The sequence below is a fragment of the Alexandromys fortis genome, unplaced genomic scaffold (genome assembly GCF_014885135.2).
Source record: "Alexandromys fortis isolate MF-2015 unplaced genomic scaffold, M_Fortis_MF-2015_v1.1 scaffold_240, whole genome shotgun sequence".
Classification (NCBI taxonomy): Eukaryota; Metazoa; Chordata; class Mammalia; order Rodentia; family Cricetidae; genus Alexandromys; species Alexandromys fortis.
In genome coordinates, this window is record NW_026068133.1 from 929,174 (window position 1) to 948,432 (window position 19,259).

The 19,259-nt window shown below is 52.0% G+C and overlaps 1 protein-coding gene across 1 annotated transcript; it reads left to right on the top strand.

Moving 5' to 3' along the window:
• The first annotated feature begins 3,188 nt into the window (after positions 1-3,188).
• Positions 3,189-16,971, top strand: Bcl3 (BCL3 transcription coactivator). The gene is made up of 9 exons (XM_050126338.1): positions 3,189-3,594; positions 5,824-5,977; positions 12,924-13,032; positions 13,916-14,120; positions 14,202-14,290; positions 14,500-14,577; positions 15,766-15,933; positions 16,182-16,299; positions 16,389-16,971. The coding sequence occupies exons 1-9, from the start codon at positions 3,354-3,356 to the stop codon at positions 16,571-16,573; spliced, it is 1,347 nt and encodes a 448-aa protein (XP_049982295.1). The 5' UTR covers positions 3,189-3,353; the 3' UTR covers positions 16,574-16,971.
• Positions 16,972-19,259: the final 2,288 nt, after the last annotated feature.

Here is a 19,259-nt window from a genome sequence, read left to right on the forward strand (position 1 = left end):
CCTCCTTCCTCAGACCCTCACCTCCTTCCTCAGACCCTCACCTCCTTCCTCAGACCCTCACCTCCTCCCTCAGACCCTGCTTTTCTTCCACAGATCCTTCTCCCCAGGCTCTTTTGTTCCCTCCTCCGTCTTCACACACACACCAACACCAAACACCAACTCCCCCAGCATCATGCTGCCCCCAAGTGTGACACACACATTTTGTGTCACCCACTCCAATCTTGTGAAAGTCAAGCCGCCTTCTTACCTGTCCCAAGTCATGCCCTGCCCCCAGCTTCTGTTTAGTGGTCAGAGCTCCTCAACTTTCTCTTGGGCCTGGGGAACCCAGAGGAGTGGGTTAGCAGATGCTAAATCCACCGTGCTCCTGTCCAGGGTGATTCCTCTTCTCCCCCACCCACAGGGTGGCAGGCAGCGGTGACGTTGCCTTGCTGAGTCTCGAGGTGATTGACTTCTCTCGGCTTACGCAGGGGGACGGTCGTTGGGGACAGGACCCCAGCACTACCTTTGTGCCATATGTATAACAATTATTTGGCTCATGTGTGTTTGTGTGTGCATACAAGGCAGGGCATGGAGAGGACATGTCTCTCGAGGACAACTTGTGAGAGTCAGCTCTCTCCTTCAACGACGTGGGTTCTGAATATAACTCGAGTTGTTCAGCTTGGTGGCTAGCAACTTACTGGCCGCTTGTTCATCTGGGGGATCATGAAGCCCAGGCTGGCTTCTGTAGGTAGCTAAGGCTGGCCCTCCAACTCCTGGCCTTCCTGCCTCAGCCTCCACGGTGGTGGTTATTGATTCATTTTGTTGAGGTAGTCTCCACGGGTTGTCCAGGCTGGTCTTCAACTCATTCTGTAGCCCAGGCTAACCCAAACCTTTCTATGCTCTTGCCCCTCAGCTCTTGAGTAGTTAGAATTACAGACAGGGCCGGGCGATGGTGGCGCACGCCTTTAATCCCAGCACTCGGGAGGCAGAGGCAGGCGGATCTCTGTGAGTTCGAGACCAGCCTGGTCTACAGAGCTAGTTCCAGGACAGGCTCCAAAGCCACAGAGAAACCCTGTCTCGAAAAACCAAAAAAAAAAAAAATTACAGACAAACACAACTCCTTGGGGTGGCTTGGAGGTGAGATTTGAACCCAGGTCTGGTCCTCTCCCCTGATTCACCTTAATGGCACACTGTGGTGGTGGGGAGACAGCCAGAGAGAGACAAAAGCAGTGGGAACAGGTAAGGTCATCTGGCTCCTCGAATCCTACAGACAAGGTTAACCATCCACTTGGGTGCGGCCCCAGCCGGCCAAAGTCCCCTCACAGGCTCCACACCCACGTTCATGGTTCCAGGACCACGGAGGTTGCAGAGACAAAAAGGGAAAGAAAAAATGGAGAAGGTGGCTCACACTTGTTATCTCAGTACTCTGGAGGCCTAGGCAGGAGGATTGTCCCTAGTCCGTGGCCAGCCTGCGCTACAGAGACCCTGAAAGAGTCAGGAAACAGGACATGAGACAAGGGACCCAAGGATAGGTTTGTAGAAACGCATGAACATCCGGAGAGAGAACCAAGGGACCTCGTGAATCCTCTGGGCAGGTTCGCAGCGCAGTGCCCATGTCTCTGCCTCCTTAAATCTCCAACCGCTTCCCCCCCATCCGCCTCCCTGTGACTCAGTGACCTGGACTCAACCCCAGTGGCCGCTCCACCTCCAGGGACATCCGGGAAAGCCCCGAACTGCGGCCCCGCCCCGGGGCGGACCCTGAGGAGGCTGAGAGCTTCTGCCCCGCCTCCCCAGCTCCTGTACCTTTGAGTCAGGGCCCCAACCAGCCGGGCCTGTTCCCCACCCGCCAGCCCCTCCTCAGGGTGGGAAGGGGAGTGGGGGAAGCTGAGCGAGTCAGCCTGCACCCCCAAGCGCCACAAGTGACTGGCCTTGAGCCATAACTGCGGCCTGCTGGCCCAACCTCTATCTGCACTTTTCATCTCGCAGGATCTGTCTCCAGGTCTCTTCCCTCTGCCTCTGGGATTCATCAGCACTAACTTCTCCTTTGAGAGCTCTGGCTGGCAGGGACCAAGCAGACACACACACACACAAACACACATACACACACACACACACACACACACACACGCTTGTCCACCCTGTGGCCTGCAAGCCCCGAGGCACAAGGAAGACAGAGGGTGGCTAGGGCCTGGGCACCAGCCAAAAATCAATCCCTGCCCTGGGCTGGGTTTTTCATTCGCACCCTGATGGTGCAGGCTGTCATCTCCACCTCCTCAAGAGGCAGCAGGAAGGTTCCAAGTTCAAAGTCATCCTGGGCTACCGAGCAAATGCAGATTGGAAATGCTTGGGCAGACTGGAAAGCAAAAAGAAGGCTGGGCCATAGCTCAGTGCTAGGACAGTTGCTTGCTGTGCACAAGTTCCTAGGCTCCAGTATTGCAAAAAGTGGGGGGAGGACCAGCAACTCAAGGGGGAAGTGCATGGTCAAGGTCACCCAAGAGGAAGTAGGAATCAGGATTCGAACCCACGTCCTAGCAACCCTGTGGCCTCCAAGAATTGCACGGTTGGGGTCAGAGGAGGTGGCTGGGAGACTCAGAAACACTAAAGGAAAGATGGGGCCTGTGACAATAGAGTCAAAAAAGGGAGGCTGCTCACAAACGTAGACTCTGATAACCAGACACGCCATGAAGCTCAGAGACAGGGACCACAGAAGGGGCTGAGTGGCTGGATCCCAGGCATGCAGGAGGTCCCTGCTCAAACAACAGAAAATTTTGTCGGTTAACGGTGTCCAGGTCCACAGCCTTAGCTTCTGGGAGGGAAGACAGGATTGGGAGTTAAAGATCATTCTTTGCTACAGTAGCAAATTCAAGGCTAGCCTGGGCTACTTGATTCCTGATCTAAGAAAAAGAAAGAAAGAAAGAAAAATCAAGGCCCCTTGGAGCAGGTGTCTTCTCAGCACTCGAGGTGAAAACAGGAGGGATCAGTAGGTCAAGACCACCCTCTGCTTCATAGCCAGGTCGAGGCTAGCCTAGGCTACATAGGCTTCAGGCTAAGAAAACAAGGAAGGAGAGAGGGAGAGAGGGAGAGAGAGAGAGAATCTCTCTAGGACTAGACCCAGCTCCGGGCCAGAGGCAGCTGTGCAGAGCAGCGGGTGGGGACCAGGAGCCCCGGCTCCGCCTCCCAGACGCGGGTCCAGGAAACCCCTGGGGCGGACGGGTGGCCCTGGGGGCCCGGGGGCGGGGAGGCGGGAGGCGGGCGCCGCCCCGGCTGACAAAAGTCCCTTCAGTTCAGTCGGCAGCAGGGGAAGTCCCGCAGCCCGGCGAGACCGCCTTCCCGTGCCGAGCTTGCCGCGCGTCCCGGCGTCTCCGGGCGGCCCGATGCCCCGATGCCCCGCGGGGGCCATGGACGAGGGGCCCGTGGACCTGCGCACCCGGCCCAAGGGCGCCCCGGGCGCCGCGCTGCCGCTCCGCAAACGCCCACTGCGCCCCACGTCCCCGGAGCCCGCAGCCCCGCGCACCCTCGCCGGACCCCAGGACCCCCTGCGCAGCAGCTGCGACACCCTGCCTGTCCTTGGCCCCCCCCACGGCGTGGCCAGGCCGGAGGCGCTTTACTACCAGGGTGAGTAGCCTCCCCCGCGAGTGTCAGAGCCGGGTGGGGGCCACCTGAGGTCAGCTGAGCACAGGACACAAATAGATGGGATTCCTGGTAGCTGGGACTCTAGGATGGTGTCTAGGACTCTAAGCTAGTGTCTTAGAGACAGCTCTGAAACAGGCTGCAAAGCCCTGGAGCTCAACCATGAGGGTGCCAAGAGGTCAGAGGGGTGCCCAAGGGTCAAATGTCTTATGGGGGCTGTCAGGAGACAGTGTCCAGTGGCGCAGATAAGGGGTCCCATGGTATCTCAGAGGCACAGAATTTCAGGCTGAGAGGGAGCAGATGTTAAGGACTATGGACAATTAATTGCCACTCAGGCCTTGGAAACTGGGGTTCTGGCATACAGATATGTGGGGGGCCATAGAAACAGAACAGGGATCTAAAGAGACTGGTACCTTAGGTTAAATCTTGAGAACTGAGATTTTACGGGGCATAGGGGTTGAGAGAAAGGCACTAGGGTTCTGAGCACCCCCGTGTTTAGATCACAGGCCTAAATGATAACACAACACTCAGAGCCTCCAATACCCCAATATTGCAGGTTAGGAGGAATTAGCAAACAGAGCTAGCATTCTACACAGCCAATTGTGTGTGCTCACAAGGGTCAGGTGGCCCTAGGGGCCGACTTGGGGGACTGAGGGTTCTAGGAAGTGGAACACAACTAAGGAATTCGGAAACCGAAGGACTTGGGTCGGAGGGAAGGGATTCAGGGGTCTGGAAAGGTGGGACTGCAGAAAGGGAACGCCAAAGCTGGTCAGATGGCAGAAAGCCAGGTACCCTTCTCCCCAAGCTTTATATCAAGGAAGGGGCATCCCCCTGCAATAACCCAGAGCTGCCGACCCCCGCTTCCTTGGACCCTCTAGCTTCTGCTGCTTCTAGCCTACCCATGCATCAGCAGGAGGACGTCAAGCTGCAGAACAGGAGGCCTTCCTCTTCCTAATGAGAACCCTGGCCTCTGTTTTCCCATCTTTGCTGGTCCTTCCCAACAGTTCCATCTAAAAGGGCTCTGGGGCCAAGTTCCCTGACTGTCCTGGCTCCTCAGACCCATCGTGTTTACCGGGCACCCAACACCAGATCTTTAGTCCACCAGCTACAAAATTACTCACAGTGTGACTTTGCAACTGGGGTACCCCTGCTGGGTAGTGACAGGTCTCTCTCTGCCCTTAAAGGTCTCTTCTGTAGATGGATGGAGGCCAGACATTTGTGAGAGAAGACATGCGTCATACGAGGGAATGGGGATGAGGGGTAGGGGTGAGGGACGAAGGGTGCAGGAGCTGGGGGAGAGACGGGAATGAGAACGTTGTCTTGGGCCTTGAGGAACAAGTTTGAGGAGCTAACAGAACCTGGGGTAGCCAAACATGGTGATGCATGCCTGTAATCCCAGCACTTGGGAAGCTGAGGCAGGAGGATCTCCATGAGTCTGAGACCAGTCTGGGCTAAAAACACAGTGACACAGTGTTTCAATTGAGGGGTGAGGGCTAAAGAGATGGCTGAGTGGTTAAGAGCACTTGCTGCTCTTGCAGAGGACCTAGGGGTGTTCCCAGCATCCAGGTCTGACAGCCCACAAAACCATCTGTAACTTCAGTCCTAAAAGTGTAAGGCTGTCTTCTAGTCTCTGACAGCTTCAGGCAGGCGTGTGGTGCACATGCATACATGCAGGCAAAACATCCATATGCATTAAAAAATAGTACAAATTTTTTTAAAGTAATGGCTAGAAATAGATCTTTAAAAGAAAGGAGACCTTGGGGCAGGAGAGATGGCTCAGCAATTGAGAGGACTTAGTGTTCTTGTAGTGGATTTGACTTCAGAGCTCAGCATCCATATTGTGGGAACCTATAACTCCCTATACCTCCAGTTTCAGGGCATCTGGCGCCCTCTACTGGCCCCCATGGGCACGTGCACAAATGTGGTGCACATAAATACACAAATACACTCAGGCACACATACACAGAGAAAAAATGTTAAATGATTGTATATGGAGGTAATATAGTAAGTGAAGTGATGAGGGTCGATAATTCCAGCACTGAAGAGACAGAGGCAGGGGGATCAGGGGTGTGAGGTTCAAGATCAGCCTGGGCTACATGGGAATGTGAGCAGGGGATTTGGGAGGATGCCAAGGCTTGAAGGGAGAAAACCCTAGCCAAGAGTCTAGGGTTTGGCTTCACCTGGCTCTTTCTTTTTTGTTTCTGCTGTCTTCAGGACCTTTGGTGCCCATTTACCCTACCCCAACGGTGGGACCCCCCTTTCCGCTGCTGAACCTGCCCACGCACCTCTACCCCAGGATGTGCCCCGTGGAACACCCCCTTTCCGCTGACATCGCCCTGGCCACCCGTGCAGATGAGGATGGAGACACGTAAGTGACGGAGTGTGGGGACGATAGGTTCTGACCCCCGTTAGAATGTGCCTCCATGGCTCGCTGACACCGAACAATCTGTCCCCCTGAGCTTCAGTTCCCTCCTAAGGAAAATGGGCGCTGAAGAACTCTCATTGGCTAGGGCTACTGTGGGGGTGGGAGACTGCGCCTCGTGCACGCTCCTCGCTTGCTCTAACAGGAAGCCACACCCCCAACCTCTCAATTTTTATCATAATCCAAAAAACGAGAACTGTATCTTTCTTTGTTTTCATTTTTTAAAATTTTATTTACATACATGGATGTTTTGTCTGTGTGAATGTCTGTGCACCGTGTGCATGCCTGGTGCCTGAGGAGACAAGAAGAGGTCATAGATCCCTTGGAAATGGAGCGACAGATGGTTGTGAGCTTCTATGGGTCTCCCGTCGCTTTTTTGTTTGTTGGTTGGTTGGTTGGTTCTCCAAAGCAGGATTTCCCTCTGTAGACCTGGCTGGCTGGCTTCGCACTCACAAAGAGCCTCCTGAGTACTGGGATTAAAGGCTTGTGCCACCACCACCCTGCCCTGAGTCAAGGTCTCACTCTGTGGCCCTAACTGGCCTGGAACTCACTCACAGAATGAGCCCAGGCTCCCTCAAACTTGCATAGATCTGCCTTCATCCACCTCCTGAGTGTTGGGATCAAAGGTGCGTGTCACCATGCCCAGCTCTGGGAATTGCATTTTATGTGCTGATTTTTTTGGAGGTATCACACACACATGAGAGGTTTGAGTCTAGTGTGCCGTAGGTCGTGTGTCAGTAAACTTGGGCTAGAGCTCAGGGTGCCGATGCACATGGTAAGCCTTGTTCTGGGGAAGCTAAGCATAAAGCCTGGAGAATCCATGAGTCCAAAGCCAACCTGAGATTGGGGATGAAGCTCAGTGGGGAGAGTGCTTGCTGGCCTAGTGCAAGCACACACACACACACACACACACACACACACACACACGAGGCCCAGGTTCCTCCCCCAGCACCAAAGAAGCCCTTGGCAGCTGTTTTGCATGCCTGTCACTGTATGGCGAACCCATGGTGCCTGTTTTCAGGGTGGATGCAGAGTAAAGCAGCCCTCACCCTGGCCTCCTCCCAGTCTTGGATCGTTTCTCTTCTAGTCCACGTCATTCTTTCACGGCCATAGCCCACTGAGCTGATTTCCCAACAGTCTGGTTTATCTCTCGGATCAGAGGGCAGTCTAGGCCTGGGCACAGCATATAATGAGCACCCCATGCAGTTGACAGCTGTTCAATTAACCTGGGTGTGAATCCCAGCTGTTTCTCCCTCCTCGGTACCTCAGTTTCCCTCTCTATAAAAGCAGGAATTGTAAGTATGTCCCTCTTTGGAAAAGATGAACTGTTTTGTTTTGTTGAGTAAAGGCCACATGTAGTCCAGGCTAGCCCAGAACTCACTACCTAGCCTAGGACTACATAGATCCTACTCCCGTCCCCCAGTGCTAGGATTCCAGACCTGCACCGCCATGTCCAGCTTTTTTGTTTACATTGACACAGGGTCTTGCTCTGGAAGTGAGTGGCCTGGAACTCACTATGTATCCTACACCAGCTTATAACTCACAGCAATCCAATCCTCCTACCTCAGCCTCCCACATACTGGGATTATCATTTGGCTGAAATGGAAAATATAAGGAACCCTCATGTGGGAATTGGTTTGAGATCCGGACTCTCTAGCCAGAGATCAATTGGCCCATTTGTGTAGAGAAGGGTTGGACTGCTGGCTTGATGTTCTGGAGCCTCCGTTTCTGTTTGGAAACCAGGCTTCGTCATAGACCTTACACAATGGTGTATACACCAGCGTACACAGACCAGGACTGGGCAAACAGTAAGCGCTCAATACTTGAGTAGGTAATGTTTGCACAGAGCTGCCCTGGGGAGGCTGTAGGCTACCACGTGAGTTCAAGCAGGAGAAAGTGTCAGAGGTCCATTAAAGACTCAATAAAACTCTATCTGCTTCCCACCCCAGGGGCCAAATGCGGAGGCTTAATTTGTAACTGTCCCCAGGGATGAGCTGTCTGTGGTCTGGTGGCAAGGTGCAGTCTGCTTTCACAGCCCCTCACCCCTCTTCCAGACCTCTCCCCCCCCCCCCCCCCCCCCCCCCCCCGCCCCCAACGCAAACACTTCTGCCTCAGCTGCCGGCTGGGGAAATCCCTTCCCGCAGAACCTGACCGCAGCCCAGCTGCTCTGCCTTCCCCACGTCAGCACCCTTCACTCCCTCCGGCGCTCCCTCCAACCTTAACCCCTTCCGCTGGGGCCGAGACTTACCGGAATGGGCAGCCGGCCAAACTCTGGCAGCTTGCCTGCGCCACCAACCCCACTTCACACAGGCTGGGGGAGGGCAGGGCAGGGAGGATGGCCAGGGCCCCTAAGTCTAAATCCTAGAGAACCAGAAGCCTGTTGTCCGGACTTGGCCTCTTTCAGGGAAACAAGAATCTTAGGGAAAGCCAGCGTGGTGGCTAAGCTTCGAATATTCCCAGCAAGTTCAGGGAGAGTCCTCTCCAGCTTGAGGTTAGCCTGGGCTACAGAGTAAGGCCATCTGGAGTCCGAATCTTTCTGCAAGAGACATGGGGTACATGCCTTAAGTCTCAGGGAGGAACCAGGAATAAAGACAGAGTGGGGGGGGGGCGTGGTTTGGGGACCTGACATTTATACAGGTCTCAAAGGAAAGACCAACTGCCCAAATTTTCAATCTTTTGTTGAAGAAAGTGAGTATTTCAGCCAGTGGTGTGCACACGAACACTTGTAATCGCGGCACTGGAAAGGCAGGCGGAGGGCTGAGGGTGGCGAGACCTTGTCTCAAAACATGATAGTGGTTCCATGCATTTTAAAGAAAATGGAAGAATTTCAAAACAATAGCAGGTTACACTGGGGGATGGGCTCAGGAGTCCTAGCCCTCGGTTAGGCCCCCATGCACCAGAAATCAAGCAAACTTTATATAAACTAAACCCCGACCCGCTGTAAAAATGTGGTCCCATATTTTAATGAAGCTGCCTGTCTTAGGGTGTATGGGCCCCCCAAAAAAAGTAAAGATTGGAGTATTGCAGTTCCATGTCTTTCAAGGAACGTGGAAGAGAAGCCACTTGGGACGGGGTGGGGGGTCGCTGCTCAGTAAACTTATGTGTGTTTCTGAAGTCCCAAGAAAAACCTTGGTGTGAATGCGGGAATACCGGAACCAGAAGCCAGCTGAGGCTGGGCCCAGTAAAGCTGCAAGTGGTGCCCCAAGGCTGGAGGACTCGGGGTTCTATTTCCTCCCCCACTGGAAGAGTGGAAGTTGGGGTGCCAGGGTATGGCCGGGTAGATCCCCAGCTGGCCAGGCTTCCCTCCCCCGGGAGCAGGAAGCCCGGCCCCGCCCCGCAGACCTGTTACTGGAAGTCCGAGGGCTGGGCCGCCCCTCCCGTCCCCACTTCCTCCAGCCCCGCCCCACCCCCTGCGGCCCGCGCATTTATGGGAACTGCAGCCTGGACCGTTTCTCTGAAATCATTCGCTCTCTGCCCTCGCTTAACCCCGCCCGCGCCGGGAGGGACCCTGGCTGGCTGCGCGTCTAGGGAGATGCTGCACAAGGACGATGGGAAGCCAAACTGGGAGGGGATTCAGGGCCCGCCCCTCCCCCAGCATTTTCGATTTCAATCTGCTTCACAATATCTGGATCCAGATTCGGGGATTCGCCGTGGCGAATGGCCTGTGGCACTATAGTGGGAAGGTACTTTGCCCCAGGCTTTCGCTGGGGAGCTCTGACGTCCAGTATGCATTCCTGGTGGAATGTGTCCCTCCTCACCCAAGCCCCTCGGACCCCGAGATTTCAGCGCTCCCTCAGAATAATATGGGGAGATAATTTGAACTGTGGATTCTGGATGCTCACTGTACCTTTCTGCCTTGGCAAAGATCTGGTTAGTGAAAGGCAGTTGGCACGTGAGAAAGTAGATGCTTCATTAATGGACTTTTTGCTTTTTTTTTTTTTTTTTTTTGTAATGGCGAGAATAGAACCCAGAGCCTTGCATGTCCCAGCCTCTACCAGTCACACTCTCAACCCCTCGCTGGGGATTCTAGGTAGGGGTTCTTTTGTACTGCATCCAAAAACCTTTTGTTGTTGTTGTTGTTGTTTTATTTTTTTTTTTTTAAACTTTCGAGACAGGGCTGCTCTGTAGCTTTTGGTGCCTGTCCTGAAACTAGCTCCTGTAGACCAGACTGGTCTCAAACTCACAGAGATCCACCTGCCTCTGCCTCCCGAGTGCTGGGATTAAAGACATGCAACAGCACCACTGGCTCCAAAAGCATTGTTTTGATGATGGAATCTCACTCTGCAGCCCAAGTAGTCTCAAACTTCCCACCCCCCTTTCAGATGTGCACCCCCTCTGTGATTGGCTAGTAAATAGGTTCAATGAAGGTCATCCAGGGATGGAGCGGTTGCTACCTGGGTAAAGCACTTGCTGCCCAAGCCTAGAGGATCTGAGATCTGGCTGATGATCTCAGCTGGAAGAAAAGGCAGGAAGATCCTGGAGGCTCACCCAGTGAGCCCCAAGCTCAAGGAGAGACTGTCTGAAAAAGTAAGGTGGACGAGGGATGGAGGATAGTTTCTGACATCATCACGCATGTGTGTGCACACACGTGCACTCACACAAGTGCAAAAACATACCTGCACACCACACTCACAGGAAAAGCAGAAAATAAGAAAATAATGAAATTAGTATGATAGAGGGATAGGTAGGTGGCTCAGGGAGAAGAGAGGCCGCAAGCAAGCAAGCCTAACAGCCTGAGACTGATCCCTGAAAACCACATGGTGGGTAAGGAGTCCTGACCTCCGCAGGTCCTCTGTCCTCCTCATGTGTGCTGTGGCATATATGCACCTGCTTGTGCATACACAATAAATACATGCACACATAAATAATAAAAGCCAGGTATAGTGGAACGCACCTTTAATCCCAGCACTGGAGATGCAGAGGCAGGGAGATCTCTGAGTTCGAGGCCAGCCTGGTTTCCACAGTGAGTTCCATATCAGTCAGGAATTGACATACTGAGACCTGGTAGCAGAAATTAAAAACTTGAAAGTAAGGTGGAGAGCCCAGAGGGAGACACCTGATGTGTGCACAAGCAGCTGCACATGAGGGAACACACACACATGCATACACCAAATTCACACACATGTGAAATAAAGGCCGTGCAGCAAGAGGACATGCAGTCTGCCCGACTCTGCTCTCCCTCCATCCCCATGCACCAGCAGATGCAAAGCTCCCTCTGAATGGCAGTCTGCGATCCCTGGGAAAGGGGCAAGTGCTTCAGTGGGGAACACAGTTGAGTCTGAAGGGAGCTTTGGGGAATCCCGGAGGAAATGGGAGGAAATGCTGAGGCTGATGTGGCCTTCCTAGGTGGGGAGGGGGTAATTGGGGCACTGAAGGAATGTCGGTCTCTCACACCTCTGCTTTGCAGCTGCTCCCATGGCCAAAGGGCATGACCTTGAGTGAACAGTGGAGGTAATTGTCAGGTTGTGGGAAACTGAAGGCTACCTGAGCTGGGGAATGGGTCCTTCACTCTATCAGCACAGTCTACACTGCCGCACAGCTACAGAGCCATGACCCATAACCCACGTGGCTCCTTCTTCCTCATTTTATTCTCTTTTGTTTGTTTTTTTGCCTTTTTGGGTTTGTTTTTTTTTTTTTTTTTTTGATTTTTCAAGATAGGTTTTCTCTGTAGCTTTGGAGCCTAGCTCTTGTAGACCAGGCTGGCCTTGAACTCACAGAGATCCACCAGTCTCTGCCTCCTGAGTCCTGGGATCAAACGTAAATACCACCACGCCTGGCCTTGCCCACTTTTAGTCAAAGCCTGTACTCCGTGAACAGCCCTGGAATGTCTCTGGATGGAGGCTGAACCCAATGTATGGCCAAGACGTGCCCACGTCACAGATGAGGAAGCTGTGGTTTGGGGAAGGCATCAGGGTGACCATCAGGATGGGCATAGTCACTGCACACCTGTTCTCTGTCAAGTACATCCTCTGGGTAGGGAATGTCGTCCTGCTCAGTACAGCAGCGCTGTCATGGAGAGGCTCGGACAGGATGTGACTGCAAAGTGGACGATGAGCCCAGAGCAACATGGAGGCAAATGTGGCAGGGGAGAGGAGAGGGCATGCGAGCCTGCCATGGTATCTCAGCAGAGGCAGGGGTGAGGGTGGCAAGCCCTATGGATGTGTCTCGGGTGCACAGCATGGAGGCCAGAGTGTCCAGAGCAGAGGGAAGAGAGAGCAGGGAGATGCTGTCAAAGGAAATGGGAGACGAAAACAAAACAACTTAGTGTTGGGAGGCTGAGGCAGGAGGTGCACAGGTGAGGGCTGGGGGTGTGGCTAAGTGGTAGAGCCCCTGCCTAGAATCCCCCTGTGAGGGGCTGGGGTGAGGCTTAGTAATAGAGGCCCCACTTATCCAGTAGAAGGGTTTGTTCCTAGCACCCCTAAAGCCAAAAATTATCCATTTTTTTAATAACTCACATGGGACGTTTGATCAAGTGAGGAATAGAGGGGAAGGCATATTTGGAAATAGTTCTCTGACTATGATGTGAGGGACTGCCAGGGCAGGTGGAAGCCAGAGGACTGGGGAGGGGGGGTGGAGGCTGTCATGATGCCAGAGGAAGCCTATTCGGGCTGTACCAAAATGGTTATAAATGACTGTACTCAACCAGGCAGTGGTGGTGGCTCATGCCTTTAATCCCGCCACTCAGGAGGCAGAGGCTGGAGGATCTCTGTGAGTCCAAGGCCAGCCTGGACTACAAAGTGAGTTCCAGAACAGCCAGGGCTACACAGAGAAATCCTGTCTCAGAAAACAAAGAAGCTTGTACTCTAAAAGTCTTACAAAGCATCCCACACAGCCTTTTCGGCAGCCTAGTGACCAGTCCCTAATGCCAGTGACTGCTCCTATGTCCCCTCAGGCCTCTCCACATCGCAGTGGTCCAGAACAACAAGGCAATTGCCCTCCGGTTGGTTATCCTTTTCCAGCAGGGAGGCCGAGAGCTGGACGTCCACAACAACCTGCGGCAGGTGAGGTCGCCCTGGGGCTTTGGGGGTTCCTGTTCCTGGGAAGGAGGAGTCCCAGAAGAAACACGCAGCAGGGAGCCAGCATCCAGGTGGATCTGGGCATGGTAGCACGTATCTGTCACCTAGAGTTTGGGAGACTGGACAGGAACTGAGCATGGGAAATAGAGAGCTTGAGGCCAGCCTGGGACATACAACAGGCACTGCCTTTTCTTGGGAGCTGGAAAGAGGGCTCAGAGGTTAAGAGCACTGGCTGCTCTTCCAAAGGACCTGAGTTCAAATCCCAGCAGCCACATCTTGGCTCACAACCATCTGTAATGAGATCTGGTGCCCTCTTTTAGCCTGCAGGGATACATGCAAGCGGAACACTATGCACATAATAGAAATCTTAAAACAAACAAACAAACAACAACAACAACAAAAAAGTCTGGACCAGTAAAGCTCCTTACCTCCAGGCCTGACAACTTGAGGTCAAAAACTCATTAGTGCGAGTTGTCAATTGACCTCCACCGGTGCACCGGGGCACACACATACCACATGCACAGAAAGTAAATACTTAAAATGTTTAAAACCGAAGCAAGAAAACAAAAGCCATTACGGACTATGGTCTCAGCAGTTGGGAGGTGGAGGCAAGAACACCAACCATCAGGTCATCCTCATCTGTAGAGCAAGTCTGTGGTGAGCATGGGCTCCCTGGCATCCTATTTATCTCACATCGCCCCCCACCAAAGAAAGTTCTGTCGAGGTAGACTTTCAGGGTTTTGAGGTAATCGCAAGGGTTTCCGACTCTTGAACTGGGAGAGATGTCAGAGGCTTCCATCAATAGACTCAGAAAACCCGAGGTGCATGCGCGGAAAGATTATGATCCCTCGCCGTCACTGTTCCCCAGACCCCTCTTCACCTGGCTGTGATCACCGCATTACCTGATATGGTCCGGCTCTTGGTGACAGCTGGTGCCAGTCCCATGGCCCTGGACCGCCACGGCCAGACCGCAGTCCACCTGGCGTGTGAGCACCGAAGCCCCAGCTGCCTGCAGGCCCTGCTGGACTATGCAACCCCGGGCTCCGTGGACCTGGAGGCTCGCAATTACGAAGGTGAGTCCCCAGAGAGGACAGGGTGAGATTGCCACGGTCCAAACACAGTCGGGGCTTAACTGCAGTTTTCCCTTCCCTCAGGGCTCACTGCCCTGCACGTAGCGGTGAACACCGGGTGCCAGGAGGCTGTTCTGCTGCTCCTGGATCGCGGTGCCGACATCGATGCAGTGGTGAGCCAGGGTGGCAGGCGGTCAAGGGTGTGGCCTTGCGTGCGGGGGGGAGGGGGGGGATGGAGGGATGGTCTAGGAGGCGGAGCTAGCGAAGGGCGCCAGGGTCGCCGCCGAGGGTTCCAGGATCTAAAGCGCTGGAGGCCAGTTCAAAGGGAGGGGTGCTCAGAGCCTACTAAGTGGGGGTGACTGAGAGACCTGCCCTCCCGCAGGACATCAAGAGCGGCCGCTCCCCACTCATACATGCCGTGGAGAACAACAGCCTGAGCATGGTGCAGCTATTGCTGCTGGTTCGTACCCACCCTCCCCTTCCCTGTCCCGCCTCTGACGCCAGTCCATTTGTCACCTCCACCCCTGGCCAGGACCCCGCTTTCCAGTTCAGACTCTAGTTACTGCTTCGCCCCAGGCTCTGACTCTCCCTTCAACATCGCATTTGCAAATTCAAGTTTCTTTTCTTTCTATCTTTCTTTCTTTCTTTTTTTTTTTTTTTTTTTGAGAAAGGGTCTCACTATATAGAGTTGACCTCAAACTCAGCGATTTGCCTGCTTCTGCCTCCAGAGTTCTGGGATTAAAGGCATGTGCTATTTCCTTGTTTTTGTTTTTGTTTTTTCCTTTTATTGTACATGGTTGGTTTATCTGCTTCCAGATGTGCACCCTGTGTGTGCAGTGTCCTCTGAGGCCAGAAGAGGGCGTCAGATATCCTAGAACTGTCCTTATAGATGGTTGTGGGCTGCCCTGTGAGTGCCTGTAATCAAACCCTGTCCTCTGGAAGAGTTGGTAATGCTCTTAACCAATGAGTCATTCCTTCATTCCTTAAGCTTATCTTTTATTTTTTTGTTTCATCATGTTTGGTTTGGTTTGGTTTTTTTGAGACAGGGTCTCACTCCTGGCTATCCTGGAACTCACTCTGTAGACCAGTCGGTCCTTGGACTCAGAAATCTGGCTGCCTTTGCTTCCAAGTACAGGAATTGGAGAGTGGGCTACCATGCCCTACCCCTTTTTAAAATTAGATTTGGTCGGCCACATTGTGGAGGACAGCAAATGTCACCCAACCCAGCCTAGGCTTTACCTGGGATGACCTTGTTGACCCTGCTTCTGGCTTTCATCTTGTCCTTCTGTCCTTCTGCACTCATTCCATCCACTCTCCAGAATATTCCCTAAATGATTTCTCTCTTGAATGACTGGACCACAGTGTCCAGCTCTCCTAGCCTCCCTCCTTGGAGTCTCGTGTAGCTGAGGCTGGACTTGAACTTACTTTGTAGCTCAGGTTAACTTTGAACTCTTGATCTTCCTGCACCCACTCTCCAGGCTTACTTGCCTTTGCTGTCTTTGACTGCAGCCCCCTGACAAGACTCTGGTTGCCAGGTTCTGGTCACCCGTGTGGGCCCCAGTTGTGATCACCTGTCCCCTTTCCCCAGCTGACCCAGGCCAGGTGAGGCCACTAGCTAAGCTCCTGACCGGAATGTCCTATCCCACAGCATGGCGCCAATGTGAACGCTCAGATGTACTCCGGCAGCTCCGCTCTGCATTCTGCTTCTGGCCGAGGGCTCTTGCCTCTGGTGCGCACGCTGGTGCGCAGTGGGGCTGACAGTGGCCTCAAGAACTGTCACAATGACACACCCCTCATGGTGGCTCGTAGCCGCAGGGTGAGTGTGCCGGCCTGGGGAGGGGAATTTAGGCAAGAGAGGTAACAAAAGTGCCTGGAAGGGAGGCAGTGAGGGGAAGCTGAGTCACAAAGAAAGGAAGTGCCTGCGGGCCCTCACCTGGATGCCTTCCAGGAGGGGTACCGAAGAAGAAAGGAAGGAGAAACAGAGGGAGGGAGGGCTGGGAAGAGAGCGGGAAAGAGAATGAATAAAGATTGGAAAGACCTCAGGTGACCCTCATTTCCCCACAGGTCATTGACATCCTAAGAGGGAAGGCCTCTCGGGCTGCCTCAGGGTCACAACCCGACCCGTCCCCGGACCAAAGTGTCATCGCCTCCCCTGAGAGCAACAGTCGTCTGAGCTCCAATGGTGAGAGTCTGCACTGGGGGCCTTCAGGACCCTGGAGACAGCTCAGTGGGCACCTCCCGGCCCTAAACCGCATCTCATTCGCTCCACAGGTCTCCTGTCCTCACCGTGCTCCTCACCCCCACTGTCTCCCTCGAAGGATCCTCCTGGCTTCCCAGTGACCCCCCAAAACTTCTTCCTTCCGACTGCATCTCCACCTGCCTTCCTGCCCTTCCCAGGGGTCCTCCGAAGCCCCGGCCAGCCGGTGCCCCCATCCCCAGCTCCAGGAAGCAGCTGAGACGGATGGGGGGGCAGACCCGGACTCATGAGGAGAGGCCTCCCTGCCCTGTGGGGACCACTTCTCTGGAACCTGTGAGGACCTTGTTCTGCTTCCCCCCAATCTCCAGGATCAGGTTTTGCACCTACGCACATGCACCTACTACTGAGCACAGATAGCCCTAATCTCACCCCTTGCCCAGGACTCTAGCCCCACTTCTTCTCAGGCACCAGGTAGTCTGGAATCCAATAGCTGATCGATTCTTTGTTCAGTCCCAGAAGTGGAGGGACCCAAGGACAATCCCTTCTCTCCCATCCTCCACTCTGAGGAACCAGGAGCGTCTGGGGCAGCACTGATCACAATGTAAATTATTAGGTTTGGGTCAGATTTCTTTTGTAATAAAGTATTTTTGTACCATATTCCTTGCTTCGGATCTGTCACAAACAGGCGGGGCAGAAGTGTGCTTGTGGGTGCTCACCTATGCTCCAAGTGACTTTGTATCCCCATGCTGTTGGGGGAGGGGGCTGGGACTGGTGATGGCTTTAGTGGTAAAATGAGTTACTGAAACATTGTGACATCTTCCCTGGGGATGCTGTAGGGTTCCAGAATGTTTTAGTTGTGGGGGTTTCTGAGGGACTTTGCAATTTGCGGGCCACTGTGGAAACCTCAGCTGATTGGTGTTTGAGCTTTAAAGAAACACTTACATGCATATAAATATATGTGTACATAATTTATGTATATAATATATTATATGGTTATAATATATTTGTATTATATATAATAATATATGTAATGTAATACATACTTATATATTATAATATATTTTAAACATAATATATTATAATATGTAAAGTATATAATATGTAGTAAGTCTTTTCTGTCCTGCCAGCCAGCACCCAAATAATGACATGGAGTCTTCTTATTAATTATAAAAGCACATCTTATAACTGGCTGGGCAATGGTAGCGCATGCCTTTAATTCCAGCATTCGGGAGGCAGAGGTAGGTGGATCTCTGTGAGTTTGAGGCCAGCCTGGTCTACAAGAGCTAGTTCCAGGATAGGCTCCAGAGCTACAGAGAAACCCTGTCTTGAAAAACCAAAAAAAAAAAAAAAATGGGGGGGGGACATCCTATAGCTTAGGCTTGATCCTAAGTAGCTCTTATAACTTAAATTAGTCCATTTATATTAATCTGCACTCTATCATGTGGCATTACCTTTCTTGCCTAGCTATTGGTAGTTCAGCTTTTTATTGCATCAATCACAGCAACACATCTTCACACAGTCTACAAATATCCCACAACATTTCTCCCCTTTTGTCAAATAAAAAGAAAAGGTTTTAGCTGTAACATAGGAAAACTAAATACAATAAGAACAATTATCAAGCAAGAATTACATTCATAATGTTTAGTCCTTATGTATTTGACAAACTCGAAGAAAGTACTGTATTATCTAGCCTATCTTAGTGAGTCCAACGTTTTATACCTAAACTATTTTCTTTCATTGATGTGGGAGTGTCATATCAATCTGTTGATTTCATTGGCTGAGCAATAAAAGAAACTGCTTGGCTGGCCCTGATAGGTTAAAGCATTGGTGGGAGGAGTAAACAGAATAGGATGCTGGGCGGAAGAGGAAGTGAGGTCAGACTCTGCTCTGCTTCCAGAGGGACTCAACAGCTCTGCTATGGAGCAGAGATGCCATCCTCAGCTCTCCCAGGCAGCTCCAACCCATGATGGACTTAGGCTAGAATCTTCCCGGTAAGCGCACCTTGGGGTGCTTACACACATTCTTAGAAATGGGCTAGAACAATATGTAAGAGCTAGCCAATAAGAAGCTAGAGTTCATGGGCCAAGCAGTTCTTAAATGAATACAGTTTGTGTGTTGTTATTTCGGGCATAAGCTAGCCAAGCGGCCGGGGTGTTGGGGATGCAGCCCCGCCGCCGCTCTTATTTCAACATTTCATAACTTGTATTACCTCCTAAAAATATCTTTTTTAGATAACCAACTTAAGCTTTGATGTTTCTCAACCTCATAAACTTTGTATTGCTTATATGAGTTTTTTCCTAAATTTGGTAACAGGGAAAACTATAATTATCTAATCTTCAATCCCCATCAAACACCCAAGAAGGATATACTATTACCTGAGTAAGGAAGTGCAGAGCAAGCCACTTCCCAAAAATGTGAGAAATGACAGAAACACCTGGCTACCTGAACAGTCACCCAAGGTGTTTCAGCAATGTTGGGCCATCTTAGGCCTACAGGTCTATAACATTCAACAGACTTTCTGTGAAGCAAGAATTTTGAAGGACTGCCCTACCTTGTCTTGGCAAAGTTTATAAGTCACCTTTTTTGTGTCCTGTTTGTCCACTGTGTACAATATTCTGTTAGCAGTTAAGGCAAGGGCAGTTTCTTTACCCAGTGGCTAACTTTGCCACAAATAAAAGCAAACTCCAGATGGAGGTTCTTTGATGCCTGTCATCATCTTTTAAAATAAATTGGTGCTGCCAGGAACAGACATGTCTCACTGTCATGAAAAACTTTTTTATTTAAAGTTAACTATCCTAAACAGTTTGTAATAATAGCCTTTAAAGACTAGAACTATATACATTACATTTTAAAATGAGCTGCATAGGTAAAACACCTTAAACAAGAGTGGAAACATATATACAGTATGTTTAAAAACAACCTTAAATTTGTATCAATATATAAAA